At 38.9% G+C, this 17,923-nt stretch overlaps 1 protein-coding gene across 3 annotated transcripts in view; it reads right to left on the bottom strand.

Moving 5' to 3' along the window:
- Nucleotides 1–1,297: 1,297 nt before the first annotated feature.
- Nucleotides 1,298–17,923, bottom strand: part of KCNC1 (potassium voltage-gated channel subfamily C member 1) — a 218,929-nt gene continuing 202,303 nt past the window's right edge. Inside the window, exons 3-4 of one of the 3 annotated variants that reach the window (XM_054969850.1) lie at nt 4,631–4,819; nt 1,298–1,362 (exon numbers count right to left, since the gene is read on the bottom strand). In XM_054969850.1, coding sequence (XP_054825825.1) covers nt 1,298–1,362; nt 4,631–4,819 — 254 coding nt within the window. Of the gene's footprint in view, nt 1,363–2,159; nt 2,215–4,626; nt 4,820–17,923 lie in introns of those variants that run through there. The other 2 variants (XM_054969848.1, XM_054969849.1) reach the window with 2 other exon arrangements.

Genomic DNA, 17,923 nt, shown 5'->3' with positions numbered 1-17,923 from the left:
GGTCACAGGAAGTTGTCTCCTGTTGTAAAGCAGAAAACTGAGAAACATCATAGAAGTAAGAAAAATCGATTTCACATTCTCAACCAATAAGTCAAACTTCTATTATTAAGGAGAGAGACAGACCTACAGAACTCTAGGTGTTTAGCTTCCATTTGTTATATTTATTAGTGCTGTGAAGACTGAAGACATGATTTTATCGTGGGGGAGGGGGCTCCATTCATTATGTACTCAGGAATTTTATAATTTTGGAAGCAAAGCAAGAGCAATGTTTTACTCTTACATTTCTGCTGGGAGTCTTCTATTTATTTGTAATTTCAGAAACATGTCTCTGGAAACCTGATCATTTCAGAAAACAATTCTGATTTACTATACAGCAGGCATTGAAACCATGGTACAAAATTTATTTCATGCTAGAATTGTTTTGCATAACATTGTGCATGCATTTTACGAAGTACTAATTTGCATACAATGCCATTGTCTTGTTTCTTAAACTCTGAGACCAGTTTATACTTCAGTAGGTTCCTGATTCTGCAGTTTTCTGTACTGCAAGTCTCAGCTTTTTTTAAAAAAAAGAAAACACCTTTTTGATAAATTCATTACTGATTACTTAATATGAACAATTTGTCATGAAGGGTCTTCACATTGGAGCTATACACCAATAAAATACAACATAATCAGAGCTGGAAAATAAATCTAAACCAGCTGTTACCATCAGGTCCAAAAGTGGTCCCATGTTTCACAAGCATGCCAACAAAAACAGACAAGAAAAGAAGGCTGTTTGTACAGTTTACACAATTCTAGATGAATGCAAAGTTCTTGATTTTCATTTCAGTGTGATGAATTTATGAAGGCATAGTCAATATGACCTGCCTGATTGCACTTTAAAAACCATTAATTCTTTTTTCTCTTGTATACAAAAAGAAACAATCAATAGCAAAGGAATGTACTTTTTAGAACATTTACATTTTGGCTACTACAATGTATTTAAAAGTAAAGAGCTTTGAAAGAAAATATATCACTTTGCCTTTCCCCCCTCTCTTTAAAGTTACTCATACAATTGCAGAGGTTTTTATTCATGCAATTCATGCTATGGAACAACAAAAAATATTCTACCATTTGTTACATTTTGGCCATAGAAAAAGCCTGCATCTCTATTTATATCTCTGAAACCACACAGAATCATCCTGCAAACTTGCATGGAGTGAGATTACTTTGTCCAAATGAGGAGATCTTCTATGCCTGCACAGTTCCACCCAGACGTTTATAAGCCATCATTGTCCATCTCCTTCTCTCCATGTCAAGTCACTTTGACTGCCTCTGTTGGCATATATTTAGCAATGACAGGCCTTTCTTTGCAAAGATCTGCATGTAAAGAATATAATCAATACTTGAACTTCTCTCCTGCATTTTTCAAATCAAGCTGGATGTTTTAAAGGAAGGACTAAGGTAGAAAGAGCTACATGCAGCGGCAGCCAGTTTTCTTCTCCACCAGTACTTTTTCCCATGCAGTCAGCCAGCCAGCCAGCTAGAGGCCTCTCTACAGTGTATCTGAGTATTGCTTTCAACTTAGACTAGGTGCCCATGCAAAGTTTCATCCTACTGTACGTGTTTTGCTCAAGCTCCTGCAGGGTTCCTATGGCTCAAAATTATCCTGAGAAAAGCAAAATCTTCAATCGTTGGCAAGTTTCAGCTTGGACTAAATGTCTAACCCTTTCTATAAGAGCCAGTGGATTCACCATTAGCCAGGAAAAGATTGTAATAGCATGATGCACCATTAGTGTAAACTACATGGTGCATCTACAATATTGTCTCATGTACCAATATCATGCAGTGTTATGGCCCACCAAAGCTACTAATGCCCACCTATAATCATTTCAGCACTACCAAAGGATATTATCAGTATAAGTATTACTAGCGCCAGTAGTAACACCATCCCCATGAGATGCTACTGAGAGTCATGACATCTTCGGAGCTTCATCTGCCACATATGTGATAACACGTAGGCTAATTAAAAAGAATTTTATTTTTAATATGATGATGATGACGACGACTTAGTCCATTCTCTGCTGCTGATCCATGCTACAAAATGGATGGGAGGGGAGATCAAGAATGCCTTATTGGGCTAGTAAAACTGTAGGGTGCAGACTTTGAGGATAATCTTACTGCTTTTCACTTATGCCAAATATACTGTTAAGGTTCCATGACATTTCATAACTTTTGTTTAAAAGGAGAAAAAAAATGCAAAAATACAGCATTGGATCAACAACGGAATGGTCAACAAGGTAGCCAGTTCAGTAGCATCCTCATGCTTTGACATGCCGAGAGTAGTATCCCTTGCAACATGACCATGTTAGAAAGTAGTGGAAACAATAAAATCCTTTCACTTGGACACACATTCTGTTGTAATGTAGGCTGTGTCCTTGTCCTAAAGCAGTTGTAATGAATATAGGCAAACTACTATTCTGCTTCTGTTATCTATATGATTTTACAAACTCTTAAGTACATATCACATAATTCAAAGAACAACCCCTCCCCTTGCAGGTGCCTTATAACTTTAAAAAGCATGAACCAAAGGGCGTTTTTTTTTTTTGCTATAGAGATACTACTCAGTTTACAACATTTTTGCATGCATTCTTTTCCTTTCCCCTCTTTGCCAGTTTTTAGACATGCACAAAATAGCTCAGCAAGTTATAGACACAGGTACACAATCTGTGAAATGAAATTCAGTTGGAACACTTAAGATGCTCTCTATGTATTTTTTTTCCAAAGAGGCCAACAATATGCTGACTTTTATTATTTTTGAGCCAGCTGGCCTTACTTTCCAGTCAACAGGCAGAGCCTGGTACTGCTGAGATGCATCATGGGAACTGCATATCTTTCATCCTGAAAAGGTGCCATTTTCCAGCAGTCTCACAATGCACTGAAGCAAGAACCATTAAAAGGCTCAAGTTGAATGAAAATGGCCAACTTATCCAATACAGAATCAGATATAAAATACTTTGCTACAAAGGTCAATTTTAGCAGATACTTTCACATGAAAGTACAGTGATCCTAGTCTTTCTTATCAATAATAAGCTTTGAAATTATGATTGCATATGCACTAATTCTACAATTGGCATTGTCCTATATTTTTTCCCATCATGCAACGTAACATGGAGCTTCTGTAGAATACTGTTCTGCACCATTACGGACTTTGCAGTGTTATTATATAGTATTACATTCTATAGCTACAGGCCAAAATTCAGAGGTAGTGGCTCCCCTAAACTTGGCATGAGTGATACCTATTCCATTCTCTTCACTTACTAGTAATATTCTACTGAGCATTCAGCATCTGCTCACATGAAGCTCCATGGGCACCTGGGAGCTTCTGTGTACACACTGTAATGATCAGGGCATATGTATACTTAACTAGTTAGACATGGATTTTAATATGTTTCAGATATCCAAATGAGCACTTTTAAATCTCAATGGATATATTGTAGGAGACTTGTGTTGTTGTCATTTGTTTAGCAGCATAAATAAGCAATGTGCTGCGATTTTGAAGAAAAAGTTAACTTTTATTTGAATAAAGAGTGTGTCCAAAACTATGATAAAAGCAGAGTCAAATTTAGAGAGATCAGCAACAGGCAATAGTAACAAAAGTTAATGATGGTAGATATAGATAGTGATGGGAGAAAAAAAGAGGTAACATACTCCCTCTTCATGGGTGGTTGCCATTCCATTCATTTATGGTGCTGCTTGTGCTGGAGTTTTAACTTGAGTGCTGTATAGAAAAAGAGGGGGGCAAAATGATTTTAACATGCCTGCTCCCTCCAAATAGCTGCTATTAATGGACTATTCCAATAGAAGTGATCCTCACATGTCTTGTGAAGAAGCTGGAATAGTTTAAAATACTGCTGAGTATTGGTACTTTACTGAAATAAGCAAACATGGAAGACTTTAAGTGCTTGATGTGATAAAACATGATGCTGCTTTCGCTTTTTACATTATTCAGTGGTTCCCAAACTCGGTTACTCATACCGTTAAAGGCACATGAGTGCTTGTTAGGGTATGTATTTTAAAAGCTTGTAATTATGCATTCTATTGGTAAAGGACAAGGTTTCTCATAAGTGACTCTCTGGTGAAGATTCCGAAAACCTCCAAAATTCTGTTTAACTTGCTGGTATCCCCCCTTCTTTTCTATTAGCCACACAAGGAAGTAGGAGAAAGAACAAAGGGGTGGCAGAAGCTAAATACTGAAAAGTTTGTGGCAGTAGAAAAGATGGGACTACAGGGGCCCAGGAACTGCAATGACAATAAGGAAGGAAGCTCTAATATGAGCCACATGGAAACTAAGGTAACGAGATAATAAGCATCTTTTGGTTATATATTAGATTAAATAATTTGCAAAGGGTACACAAATTAAAGAGCATGGGAACCACTGTAAGCAGTCCAGAGCAACTGATTGGTAACTTCAAATGCGGGCATCAGGTTGTTATTTTTAGTACAAGAATCTAGTATCTAATACAAGCTTACTACTTGTCAGTAAACATAAGCATGATTCTTGTGGCACTTTAAAGGCGATTAAACTTTTCATAGACTAGAGCTCTTAAGTTACTCTCTATGTGATTTCCGGACCTCATCTACATACCCTTTCTTATTCCTCCATCAGGCGGGCAGGGATATTCCCCGGTTGATAAGAGGAAGCAAGGTCCATATCTCTCCCGAGTGCCAGAACAGGTAAAGGGCAGTCCCTCATCAGGTGACATAGCCTGGTCTATGTGGGGACAGTCTTCATTTGCCAGCGCCGCCTTGGCCACCTCCCCATTCACTTTCGAATCTTCAAACATACAAGCAGAAGGCTATTGAAACACTAAGAATGATGAAATCTCTTGGTAGGATTTGACCACTATGTTGGGATACACATTTTAAAAATATTTGCGCGTTTTTCCTAGACATGCTTGAAATGTGCATTGGCACCAAAATTAAATAATTTTGTTTAAAAAAGAAAAAAGTAAAAGGGGAAACAGAATGTTAGCATGTTAGAAACAGGGTAGCTTTGGCTGCTAGCTCTGTGAGCAGAAGTCTGCAATTAGAAACATGATTATATTTAGCATGACGTAAGATGGCACCCATATTAGTTTCTCATCAAACTTCCTAGGACTTACATCACTTTGGAGACTGGCAGAGATAATAATTTTGTTAGTGGCATTTGAGTATATTCTAGGTGAATTACATCTTTTGCAATGCATTTTTGGGGAAATAATCCATATACAAGTTGCTTCTGATTTGTTTCCATTTTGGAAAACACAAAATGGTGGCGCAGGTTTTAGACAGACACATAGAGGACACAATGGAAATATGATTGCACAACATGGATTTCTTACAATAAAACTCCATTTGCTGATGTTGTCTTCCATGATACACATTTTTTCTTTGCCTTTTGCACAGGCAGCACAAAGTGCCATTTAACCAAGATAACCAAGCAGCCAATGAGATTTGAAAACAAACGTATATCGCAAATGATGGAAATGGTTTGTTAAATGTTTCCATTTTGATCCACATGTTTCAATGAGAACAGACATTTTTCTCTGTGTGACTTGCTTCACATTCTCAAAGCAATTTAAAGTGCTCTTCTAATATTTTAAAGTGCAAATTAGTATATTGAAAATATACACAAAATATGACACAGATAAGTGGAGATATCTGGCCAAGGAAGAATCACCAAGCATAAAAGGAACCCATATACAATGACTATGTTTTTTGTTTTGTGTGATATGGCACAGATAGTTGCAGTATTCAGACCCTCGGTTGCACAATGCTTATTACATAGCTGGGTAGCCAAGGTAGCTGAACCTACATGTTAAACTAAAGGGACAGAGGATACAGCAATTCTGTTTTCTTAAATATTCTAAATGCTCATTCTGACTTGCTTATGACAGTTTATCTCATTTATAGAATCAGTTCCAGATGATGGAAGAGACCACATAATCATCAAAGGTATTACAAATAGAATAGTAATCATTTCTAGCTCTTTAGAACTTGAAAAACATTATGGATACATAAACAGAGCTACTTTTGCAGGATCCCTTTCCCCCTTAAACAGATACAGGGCAACTCTGCATTTTCCATTTGGGAAGGGGAGAAGTAACTGGTGTCCTGAAAAATAACTTTTTCTTCATGAATTCTGATAGTCCAGCATCTGCTATAGTGACTGCAAATGCCATGCAATTGCTAGTATGGTAGGGATTGAATGGAGGAACTCTGTATGTATGCATTAATTGTACATTTCAAAACAAAGCTATTGTACAAATTTTCTAAAGTAGTCTTATTTCTCACATCTTTATCCATCTGGTCTCCTCTGGGCAAAATACTTTTCTAGAAAGGAAGGATTTTTGAAAAGCCATAATGTTAAATTATCTCTATAAACACATGATACAAATTAACAAGATGGATAGATGCAGAAATTAACTATGATTTTTGCAACACTTCTTTTACAGGTTTAAAACCAGAAAGACAAAAATATGGAAATGGAAACTTTGCATTGTGCTTTATCTGCAGAGCTTTATAAGGTCATACTGTCATGTGATTCTTAGCCTTCTATAAATATTTATTACAAACAGGTTTAAGAGGTTGTGCGCTTACCGGCCCAGGAGCCTGATCTTGTAAAGGCCTGCCTATACTTGGACTCTGCTGCATACAGAATCCAATAGACAGCTGTGCTGACCTTGATGTATTAATTGTGCCTATGGCACCAATAATAAAATAAGTAATTAGGATTAATGTTGTCTTCAAACTGAAATGTGGCTTTGGACTTTTGTAAAATTTACATCCTCATGAAAGTATCCACTTATCTAAGAAGCATATGGTATGGTTTATAGTCCTGTCAAATAATAATGTTCAACGTACACCTACCATTTCTGAATGCTCTACAAAAGTAGATCAGAATGCTCTAGAAATTGCATTGATTGATGCTTACTATTGATGCTTACTCACAGTAAAACACAACACTATAGGAGAATAATTGAGTAGTAATTTATGGAGGTGGACATATCTAAAAAGCATCTGGCTATCATTAGCTTCCATGCAGATGAGGAAAGTTTGATAGGAAAGCATGAACACTTTTGCTTTCTCACTATGCTTACATGTAAAAGGTGATGTAACGGGTGATTCATCTGATCCCTCCTCCTCAAAATGGGAAGAGGAGATCATAAATATCATCCATCCATACAACCATTTCATAAGTTGTAGTGGCGTTGTAGTGGAGGGTGTAACCGTTCACACTTCCTCATTATGTGACTAATAAGGGCTTCTTAGGTAGATATATGGTCTAGAACATTAGGTGGGGGGTTATGTGTTCTTCCTGCTTTGGCCTTTGTCCATCCAGGTCATAATTTGGCACATTTGGTAGCAGACAAATGAATTCAAGTCACAATGGAGCTGCATCACCACACTATGATATAATATGTGATACACAAGCCTTGGAATCTGTGTGACAATAAATTAAAAATTAGTAACTTTCTTGTGGTTAGACAATACTTTGTAAATGGTTATCTGTGTTCAGTAATCTGGGCCAAGCAGAGTCCCTGGAGGGACAGATCTTGGCTGATTCCAGACGGCCCTCTGCCTCCCGAAACGTCGCGCGTCGTCGCGCGGAAAACGCGAAATATCGCGTTTTCTCGTGTGAGTTTTGTGCGACCTCGCGCAAAACTCGCGCGAGAAAACGCGATATTTTGCGTTTTCCGCGCGACGACGCGCGACGACACGCAATGTTTCGGGAGGCAGAGGGCCGTCTGGAATCGGCCCTTCTCCTCTTCCTTGTAGAGGAACTGTTTTGATGGCTTTAAAAGGGGGCTTAATCAGATTCTTGGAGGAGAGGTCTATCAATGGCTACCATCCATGGTGACTAAAGTGAATTTCCACATATAGAGACAGCAAACTTCTGAATACCCAAGCAAAGAGACAGCATCAAAGGAAGCATTAAACACCTGTATGTTTGTCCTTTGAGGCAACTCTTTGGGTGCTGTATGAGCCAGAATGCTGGGTTACATGGACTACTGGTATGATCCAGCAAAGTTCTTATATCCTTAGCTGTGCAAAGAATTTTTGGTTGATACATGTTTGGGTTTGGGTTTTAAGTTTCGATGGAGACCTACTTATGATTGGGGGATAATTGTACAGTACTATAATTATGTGCTCTTTTAGATCTCAGAATTTTGTCCAAGGAACCAAGAAATATATATCTTATTCATTGGAAATTAAACAGGGGAAGGATATACCTATGATCTAACCATGCCTGAAGGAACAGGTGTTTAGGATGGCATGTACTTACTGCTTTGTTACATCTAGGAAATGTAAAAAAAATCCACTGTTGCACCAAATTTACAGGCTGAAATGCTCATGTAAAAGTATAGGATTTATTTAGTTATTGCTAGGAAATTCTAGGAATTGAGTTAGCTAAGTGGGATAATATATTCATAAACTTCCATCAAGAGAATGTTCATGATCATGAATATTTGCTTAAATAAAATTAATAACGTAGGCTTATCCTTTGGTGATAAACAAAGGTATTGATTCTGCTTGAGAAAATGAACCTTGCAGAGTCACCCTTTATCTAGTTTGTCCATAGGTCAAAGTTTGGCACACTTAGCAGCAAAAAAATGTGAATTCAGGTCACAATGGAACTGCATCACCACACTATGTTACATAATGTGTGCCACACAAGCCTTGGAATCTGTACCACAGCCAAGTTTGTTAATTTCATTACAGTATTGGAATTTAATGAAAATATGCAAAAATGAAATTTAGATTATTTATCAGCTTGAAGAATAATATACTTCCTTGCGATACCAAGTAAAATTATTTGAACTACAGTTCTACAGATGTTTCCATTGGCTTTATTATATTCAGTAATTATTACTGTATTGGTTTCAGGTTAAAAAAGAAAAAGCAACCATAAGGATGAGGTGCTGTGAACATCAGTGGAAATCCCTGGCTGTGTACCAGAGCTCTCTTGTATGCTTCTTCTATGAAACTCTCTGAGATTTGTGTTCACAGTTTCTCTATTGCCTCTAAAGTAAGCGCTACTTGGTTATTCATTTTGATGAAAAGATCATGACCATGCCCCCTAAAGTACCATCATGGTGTTATTCCACACTGTCAAGGAGTGCCTTATAAATGAATTAATCACATGAATGAAGCACATGGGTCTTTCCTACCTGATCATTGCCTGCCTAGGTCAATAGTAGTTGGAAAAATCCATGCAGTTAACCTTACCCATCAGATTGCTTTATTCACACATTCCTAGCAGGCAATATTTGGCACTATGGAGCTAGTATGGGTAAGAATCTGTATGTACATATAATGACTTTCATCTTCCACAAAGTTATCTGCAGTCGGTCTGTGATTACAGGTTCAATGAAACACCTTATGCACAAGAGCTATATGTAAAGCCTCCCAGTCCTAAATTTAAGTTACATTTTATCTCTCTTTAGATTTGTTAAGAAAGCATACAGCTCTTCATTTTTAACCTGAGCTTTGAGCATGATATGCTGAATTATTGACAGGACTTTCCTTTAATATGTATTAGTTTTCATAATAATCAAGCTATGTACATGTAACATTGATGGGAGGGTTTTTTGCTATTCATTTTAAAAATGAAATACTGATCTCACTATGTATATAGCGTAATTGGATATAGTTTAAACGTTAATTTAACACAAGTTTTATCCGGGTCTTGTGATGTATGTTACTTTAAATTTATGAAGGATTTATTGTTTATATAGTTATAATATGATTTTCTTACTTTTTAATAAATTCAAAATGGTACTTAAAATGTAAACCATTGGAGATTAAGGCCATAAACCTAATGCTTAGACTTGAACAGAAAGGATGTAGTCCAATCACCTCCTTCCAAGTAATAAAGGAATCTAGCTGTAATGAAATAAGGCTTGCTTCATTCGAGGAAGACTTCTCATGAAAGAAGGGAGTTATTGGATGCAACCTGGAAGTTACCTATTGGCTTCTTTTGATTTTTCTCCGAGACTCAATTTGTTGAAAATAAATGAAGTGTTTTCAAGCAGGATCCAATTCAACAAAATATGCATTTGGTTTCTGAACCAGGCCATACTAACAGTGAAATCCTCAGCGGAGTTACACCAGTCTAAGCCCATTGACTTCAGTGGGCATGGACTGGTGTAACTCCACTTAGGATTGCACTATTAGTTATGGAATTAGACATTTATGTGTGTCAGAAGCCTGGGTAGGATTCAGAAAGGTAGAATTCCAAGCTGAGCAGGGAACTTTGGAATGTTGACATTAATTCCAGTCTTCAGTGCACAATGTCTTGCAAGTAAGTTCTATTAAAGTAAATGGAACTCACATTCAAGTAAACATTTAAGGATGGGGTACTAGCACACAAAGACTACATTTATCATAAACTATAATAACAGAGAAGAATTAGAGGGTGACATACAATAATCCACAGACAACTGATGATGAAATGAGAAGATGACAGCTTGGAGAAGATTATGGATGTAAATACAGTCTGAAGAGTTAGAGTTTGACAAAAGCTATGGTGTAAGTGATTTTGAAGCCAGGAGTGAAATTCTCTTTAAGCCAGTATGTTTTTGAAATTTTCTGCTAGAGAGCAATGCAAATTGAGTTGTTTTCCATGCAGACAGTACTAAAGAGTGCAACTTAGCTAGTTAGTGCCATGTCGCGTCAAGTACTTACTTTTTCTTTTGACATTAATACCTTTAGCACCAGGTTTAGTGTGTCACAACCTCAATGGAGTTTACCTACAGTCTGTGACATCCCATGTGGTTTTGGATTTACCCAAGTGTATTCTAATGTCCTCTGCTGCCCAATATGGAGCTCAGGTTGATGGGAATTGAAGAAAAACTTCAGAATATAAAATGTGACAGTCTGTAACATATATAAGTTGCAAGCAACATACAGTAAAGAAACAAATAGTGAGAAAGAGAAAGAGAGAAAAGAGAGAAAAACATGAAGAACATGTAAAAGAATTCATTTGTTCCTATATAGCAACTGAGTTGATTTTTAGCTATCCCAAAATTACAGTGTTGAATACTATACATTTTTGTTGAATCAGTGGTATCTTAAAAATAATATTTATAATTGCATTTTTGTCTATCTTAAAATTCACTTTGACGTCAACTTCATGCCAATAGACTTTATGCTGGTAGAATTTAGCTTAGCATGCTAAACCCAGAGGCCCTTAAACCCAACCTACCTGTGAGTATTTACTCACCAAAGTGGTGGACTGGATCCCTCCAGGCAGTGTAGGTCTCAATAAAGGTACTTCAGGGAATAATCTTTCACAAACCTTATTGACCAACACTGTGACCTCCCTCCTAGACAATACCATCATTTAGAGGCACTGTTTCTTGGAGTGAGGTGACATGTTGATTTACTGACATCTGAAGACAAGGGGTCAAAATGAGCATGTGAATGTCAGGCAGTCTTTCTTTAACAGGTGACTCTGGAAAGGTGTAATAGTGCAATCCTGAAAAAATATTGCTCCCAGAAGCACTTTTCTTTCAAAAATGTACCTCAGAACTAGAGGTGGTCTTGCAGTACTTACACTCTCACTCACAGTGGCATTTTACTTATGATATCAAGTTAAAAATCACAGAAGTTTCGTAGTTGAATGTTACAGTCAAAGCACATGCCAAGTAACTGGGATTGTTTCAGTATACTGATTACTACAGTCAGGAGAATCTTTGCAGTAGCCACTTGAAGCCACAACTTAAGAGCTCACAGCAGCACACGCTGAGCTTAGTTTTTAGACAACAGAGACTACAGTATGATGATCTATAAATAATGGGATGTATGCCATTCATGGAGCAGAGATGAATGCAAAGGACCATGGTAGCAGGAATGGTTTGGTGTTAGGAAAGCGCAATGAGTACAGAAAGAATTGGCTGAAGTTTACATCAGCTACTAAAGGGAAAGAAAAAATATATTCCAGAGATCTGGATCCTTATAAGTCTCTGATTTTTTATAGCAGTGAAAATTGATCATAATTTGTTGTAGGACTAAACTTAATAGACCTAAAACCATTTTTCCTCATCTGCAAAAAAGGAAAGAAATACAAATATCTTGAAAGGATTCATTTTGTTAAGCTGTGAAGAGACTGAATAATTGCAAATAAAAGAGCAGCAAATCATTTTGTCATGTTCATCCACAGCTGATGAAATTAGTCACTGTAGCCAGGTCAATTTAGACGAGTGTAGATGTTCACTCAGTGAAGGTCAGGTGAAACCATAAGACGTTTGCAGGACATGAAATAGGAAAACTGAAAGATTTTTAATTTCCTTTAGCACAAGCAGGTGATTGTTTCAGCCCTGGAGGCTAAAGTTCCAAGTTCCGGTGACAGTCAACAACGTTTTCACTTGACTGTGTATTAACTACTGCAACAAGGCCTATACTGAAGTGGATCTTCGAATTTAGATCATAAAAATTATGTGACTTGTTCCAGGGAGTTAATCTAGTTATTTGAGACCTTGAGATTTTTCTGCAAACCTGGGGTTTTCTCAGGTTTGTAGAAAGATCTGTCTTGTTTGTCCATCCCCCCAGTCACTCAATTTAGGTATCCAGAGATGGGGCCATGTTGAGAATTAGATATATAATGATGCTACCAATGAATCAAGTTGGTAGGACAACGTTACACCCTTCCTCACCAAGTCATACTCCTGTTTAGGCTGATAGTTTTAACTGGCATACTCATTTGTGTACTTCATCCAGCACCAGATCTAGGGTTGCCTGTGCCCGGGGCAACCCTAGGCTGACCATTTTGTGCATGCGCATGCAGCGTGTGCGCGCTCCCCACACTACGTGATGACATCACTTCAGTGATGTCATCACGCGGGGCGGAACGGCGGAGGCAGCGTGCGGGGCTGGGAAGCCGCCCGCGCCATTCACCTCCCCGCAGGCGAATGGTGCGGGCGGCCTTGCAGCCCCTCACGCTGCTTTCGCCAGCCCTGCAGGACAGGGGGTGGCTGGCTTGCCGCGCACCCCCTGCCCTGCAGGGCAGGCAAAAGGCAGCGCGGCCACCCGCGCCATTCGCCTGCCCCGCAGGACAGGCGAATGGCGCAGGCGGCCCCGCAGCCCCCCACACTGCCTTTTGCCTGCTCTGCAGGACGGGGTGCGTGGCAAGCCAGCTGCCCCCTGTCCTGCGGGGCAGGTGAAAGGCAGCGCGGGGGGCTACGAGGCTGCCCGTGCTGCTGCCTGCGCCCTCTGGCAGCTGGCAGCTGCTCCCGGCGCCCCCTCCCTGGTGGCGCCGGGGGCAGACTACCCCCCCTGTCCCCCCTCGATCCGGCCCTGACTTCATCACAAGCATAAACATTTCTATATCTGTTATGCCTACTGTCTGAGCATTCTGGCTAGTAATCTGAACACTAGAATTGTTTCAAACTTTCATTGACTGCTGTGTGTTAAGTTTGAAATTATTGGTGGACACTTTTTATTTGCAGTGGGCCAATTTGGGTTCCAAATGAGCCTGATGTGGCCCATTCAGTGCATAAATCAGCCCCTTGTAGTAGTCAAGTTTTAAAAATAAATTACAGATATATTATTGCAGTCATTTATAGTTTCAGAGCATTGTACTTGTGTGCAGTCCTAGGCCATTTTCACGTCTTAACCATCACGCAAAACTCACGTAATGACGGCACAATTCATCACGTCACAATTTCCTATCATGATTCTCTTTTGTGGCATGATGATGTCAGAAATCACGCCACGAAACGGAATCATGATGGGGAATTGCGCCATGAAAATGCCGTTGTTCTGTGAGTTTTCTGTGACAGTTAAGACGTGCAAAAATGTCTTAACTGGGAAGGGAAGCTATATTCTTTTTTAAAAAGGCTATCTTTCCCCTATGAGGTAATATAATGCAATAGTTACACTGCTAATCCAATCTCTATTAAGCCACAAAGGTTAAAAGTTCTGTACTGTCATAGATAAATTTCTGGGGTTATAGCTCACTTGTTTTTAGCTTTATCAGCTGGCCTTTGGAGAATTAGTATCATCCATCCGTAGTCTGATCTCCAGAAAATGCTGCTTCTTGTGGGTAGGCTGTGAGGCCTATGTTGTGTGTGTGTGTGGGGCGGGTGTCTGCAGCGGAAAGGGGAAGACTATATAACATCATAATGTATTCTTTCAGTAATGTAAACCACAAATGCTGGAGCAGTACATAGGTTCTGTAATTTAACTGGGACAGGGAGTCAAAGCAGGTGAGGAGGCTTTTTAAAAATATGTCAGTGTTTTTAATAACATTAAGACTTGAAGAATGCAGTTTGGATTCCTAGGAGACAAGTAACTGCTAGGGATCCCAGGTCCCCCATCACCACTTACCTGGCCAGCTGGGGGGAAAGATGGGGGAATAGGCCTCCTGGGCACGCTCCCAAGGTGGCGTGATGACATCACATGATGTCATCATGCCACCCCGGCAGCACGCATGCATTTTGCAGGGGGCTGATTTGTGCACCGAATGGGCCACATCAGGCTCATTTGGAACCCAAACTGGCCCACTGCAAAGCGTAAGAGTGCTCCTGGCCACTGCGTGATGATATCACTTCCCTTGAAGTGACACCATCATGCCATCCCAGGCCCGCTGTGAAGTGCAGGAATGCTCCCAACTCCTGTGTAATGATGTCACTTCCCAGAAGTGAGGCCATTGTGCCTCCCCGGGAATACACGTGTCGTGCGAAGACATCAAAAAAGGTGAGTCCCAGGTCTCCCTCTCCCAGCAGGATGGTAAGGAGATCAGGCAACCCTAGTGACTGCACAAATCGGGTCAGTGAGATACTGCTGCAGAGTTTACAAAACAAACATTGTCAGCAGCATCTCAAGCAAATTTTTCAGGCTTAGCAATTTGTTCTATATGATTCAAAGAATAATAAATATCACTTGATCCCTTTAAAAGCAATCATAAAGATGCATAGCATGTATTTTCATGAAATTATTTTTGCCTTGTTTTATTATAAGCTGGGCAAGAATCAGGGAGACAACCCGGTTAGTGAGAACAAACAACAAAGCCTTGCCGGGAATATAGCAATATATATCTCTATTCTGTTAAAGTGCATTGAAGTGCAAATAGCAAATGTGTTATGAACAGTGTACAAAAAACAATAAATATATCAGTCACAATCCAAATCCGTCAATGTCCATATATATATTCCACAATGGGAGATCCAAGGAAGGGGAGGTGGAGTTCAAGTTGGAGACTGAATATCCAGGAAGATTCATAAATAATTTTTAAAAATCATAATCCATGCACGATGAAACCATTATTGCCGACGGGCCGATGTGTGCACTGATGTTCCAAATCCCGTTTCGTGGCAAAAAGACACTTCTTCATGGGCATATATCTTCTGGAAAATAATAACTCCCAGTCCAACACTCTCCCGGATCCAGTATACAATCAATTGATAAGATGGACTCAATCAATTGATTGTATACTGGATCCGGGAGAGTGTTGGACTGGGAGTTATTATTTTCCAGAAGATATATGCCCATGAAGAAGTGTCTTTTTGCCACGAAACGGGATTTGGAACATCAGTGCACACATCGGCCCGTCGGCAATAATGGTTTCATCGTGCATGGATTATGATTTTTAAAAATTATTTATGAATCTTCCTGGATATTCAGTCTCCAACTTGAACTCCACCTCCCCTTCCTTGGATCTCCCATTGTGGAATATATATATGGACATTGACGGATTTGGATTGTGACTGATATATTTATTGCTTTTTGTACACTGTTCATAACACATTTGCTATTTGTTTTATTATAAGACATAAGATAATATAAGATTTGCAGGCTATCTATGGGCTTTGCTGTTCCATAGCAGCCATCACTATAGGCCAGATGAATTTCCTTTTAGCTTTTCTTTTCCTTCAGAGTATGGGATGTCTAATCCCTGTTACTATCAGAAGCCTAGCTGACTTATAGTTGCCACATGGTACCTACCCACAGGAAATGCGAATGATATCAAACTGGAGAAGGAAAAATAACATTTGCTTGTCAATAGATTTTTCAGACTGCCTTACCGACCCTTCATGCCTCAAAAAAAAATCCCTTGTAACTTTTGCTTTGGTTGCACTGAATGAATAAAAAGGTAGTGTAATTTGACTCTCTTATAATGTACAAATGTACTCTGGAGCTGATGAAAAGCAGAAACATTGCTGATGCTAAAGTTTGTACATGCAAGCTGGCTGCTTGTTTTCTCCATGCAATTGTTCTCATGTGCACCGAGTGGTGAAACCTCAACAAGAACTGGCTGCTGCAAGTCACTCACAACAATGGCTGTTGCTGCAGTTGCAAAGTTCAGTTTACAACGAGATTTCTCAATGTAGTCTCATATATAAGAAGAATTGCATAGGAGATAATAAGTAGTCAGTAGGACCATCAATGCACAGAAATTGCATTTGATTTCACAGCATTCATGAGAACAAACTGGTTCCACAACGAACCATGAATACACAATCTGCCATGCTATTGGCAGATGAATATGAATGTGACACACTGCTTCATGAGTGTCCTCTTATCCTTCCTGCTTTACAGAACTATAAATGTATATATTTACTCATGAAGAAGTTATATTACTGCTTGGTGATGACATTGTGATAAGCATTTGCAACCTGAGGAGAATGGACAGAGAAAACCACATAGGTGTGCACAAAGGGTAAAATTGTAGTCATTCACATGGATCGTGACGGCCTGGTTCAATGGAAGTCTTTAAATCAAATCAAAGGTTTTTTAAAACATGGATTTTATAGAGCTGCACAAAAAATAAAAGTTAATTTTCCTCCATCACCTCCCCATCTCTTAGAACTTAGCATTTGGTACTGGTGAAGCCACACACAAAGGAAAATCACACTTCTTTTGTGTTCATTCAATAGCATCCACATGCATGGCTATGAAATGGAAAAAGGCGCTTTCTCACCCTTATGAAGTGATAAATTGGATTTCCATTATTAAGTAAGTAAGCAAATACGAAAACAATACTGCAAGACCATCATAGGCATAAACTGGTTCTTTCAACATATCCCTTACCACTAAAGTTTAGCATGAAACACTGTATAAATTATTTTTACCAGAATATGTACTGTGGGAAGTATTTTTTAATAGGCAAAAGGTTGCACATGGCTGTAACCTATTCTTGTTTAACTGGGCAAAATAATTTGCAATTATTTACTTTAAAATTACTATTTTTCCACAGAATAAGTCAATGATATTCCATGGGTAGAGGTAGATTATGGGGTTGAACTAATCAAATCAAAGCCCTGTAACTTTGTGTGCTCTTTGAGGAGTCTCATAAAACTGAGATAGTCCCATAACTAACCACTAGCCATGGGATATTATAATATATTCCATGATGACTAGTATTTTCATTTCCCACCCCCAATATGGAACTAGTATGAAATACAGTTTAATCTGACTGGGAATCTTTTCTTATTGCTGTCACTTTTCACTATCACATTTTAAAAAATAGAATACCCTGTGAGATTATCGCTCATGGCTCTTCGGTACAAGTCTACCCACAATGGCTAATAGTCTCCCCTTTTCAGTCAGTCTTTAATGCTAGAAAGTTGGAGGTATGGACCTAAGCTTCCAAAGAAGGCATTGTTACTCCTCTTGTTCTCTTGAACTCTAAATGCTAAGCTTCAGTGTGATGATGTTATAAAATGGGTTGAGTTGCCTGTTACGGAATACATTTCCTTAAATTTAGCCTTGGTCCCATTGTATTTCTGTGGAAAAACTAAGCTATCATTCTCCTGGGTGGCTAGCCACCTGAAAAGGATGTGGTTGTTTCATGGATTTTCATGTGTTGATGTAAGACATCCTTGATACAGGCTCCTTGTTCCTCTAACCAAATGCATGGTTGTCTGTAACTTTAAAAGCAGAAGTGAACAAGTGA

This window comes from Eublepharis macularius, chromosome 2 (assembly GCF_028583425.1).
Source record: "Eublepharis macularius isolate TG4126 chromosome 2, MPM_Emac_v1.0, whole genome shotgun sequence".
Taxonomy (NCBI): Eukaryota; Metazoa; Chordata; class Lepidosauria; order Squamata; family Eublepharidae; genus Eublepharis; species Eublepharis macularius.
This window is presented reverse-complemented; position numbering and strand designations above follow the sequence as displayed.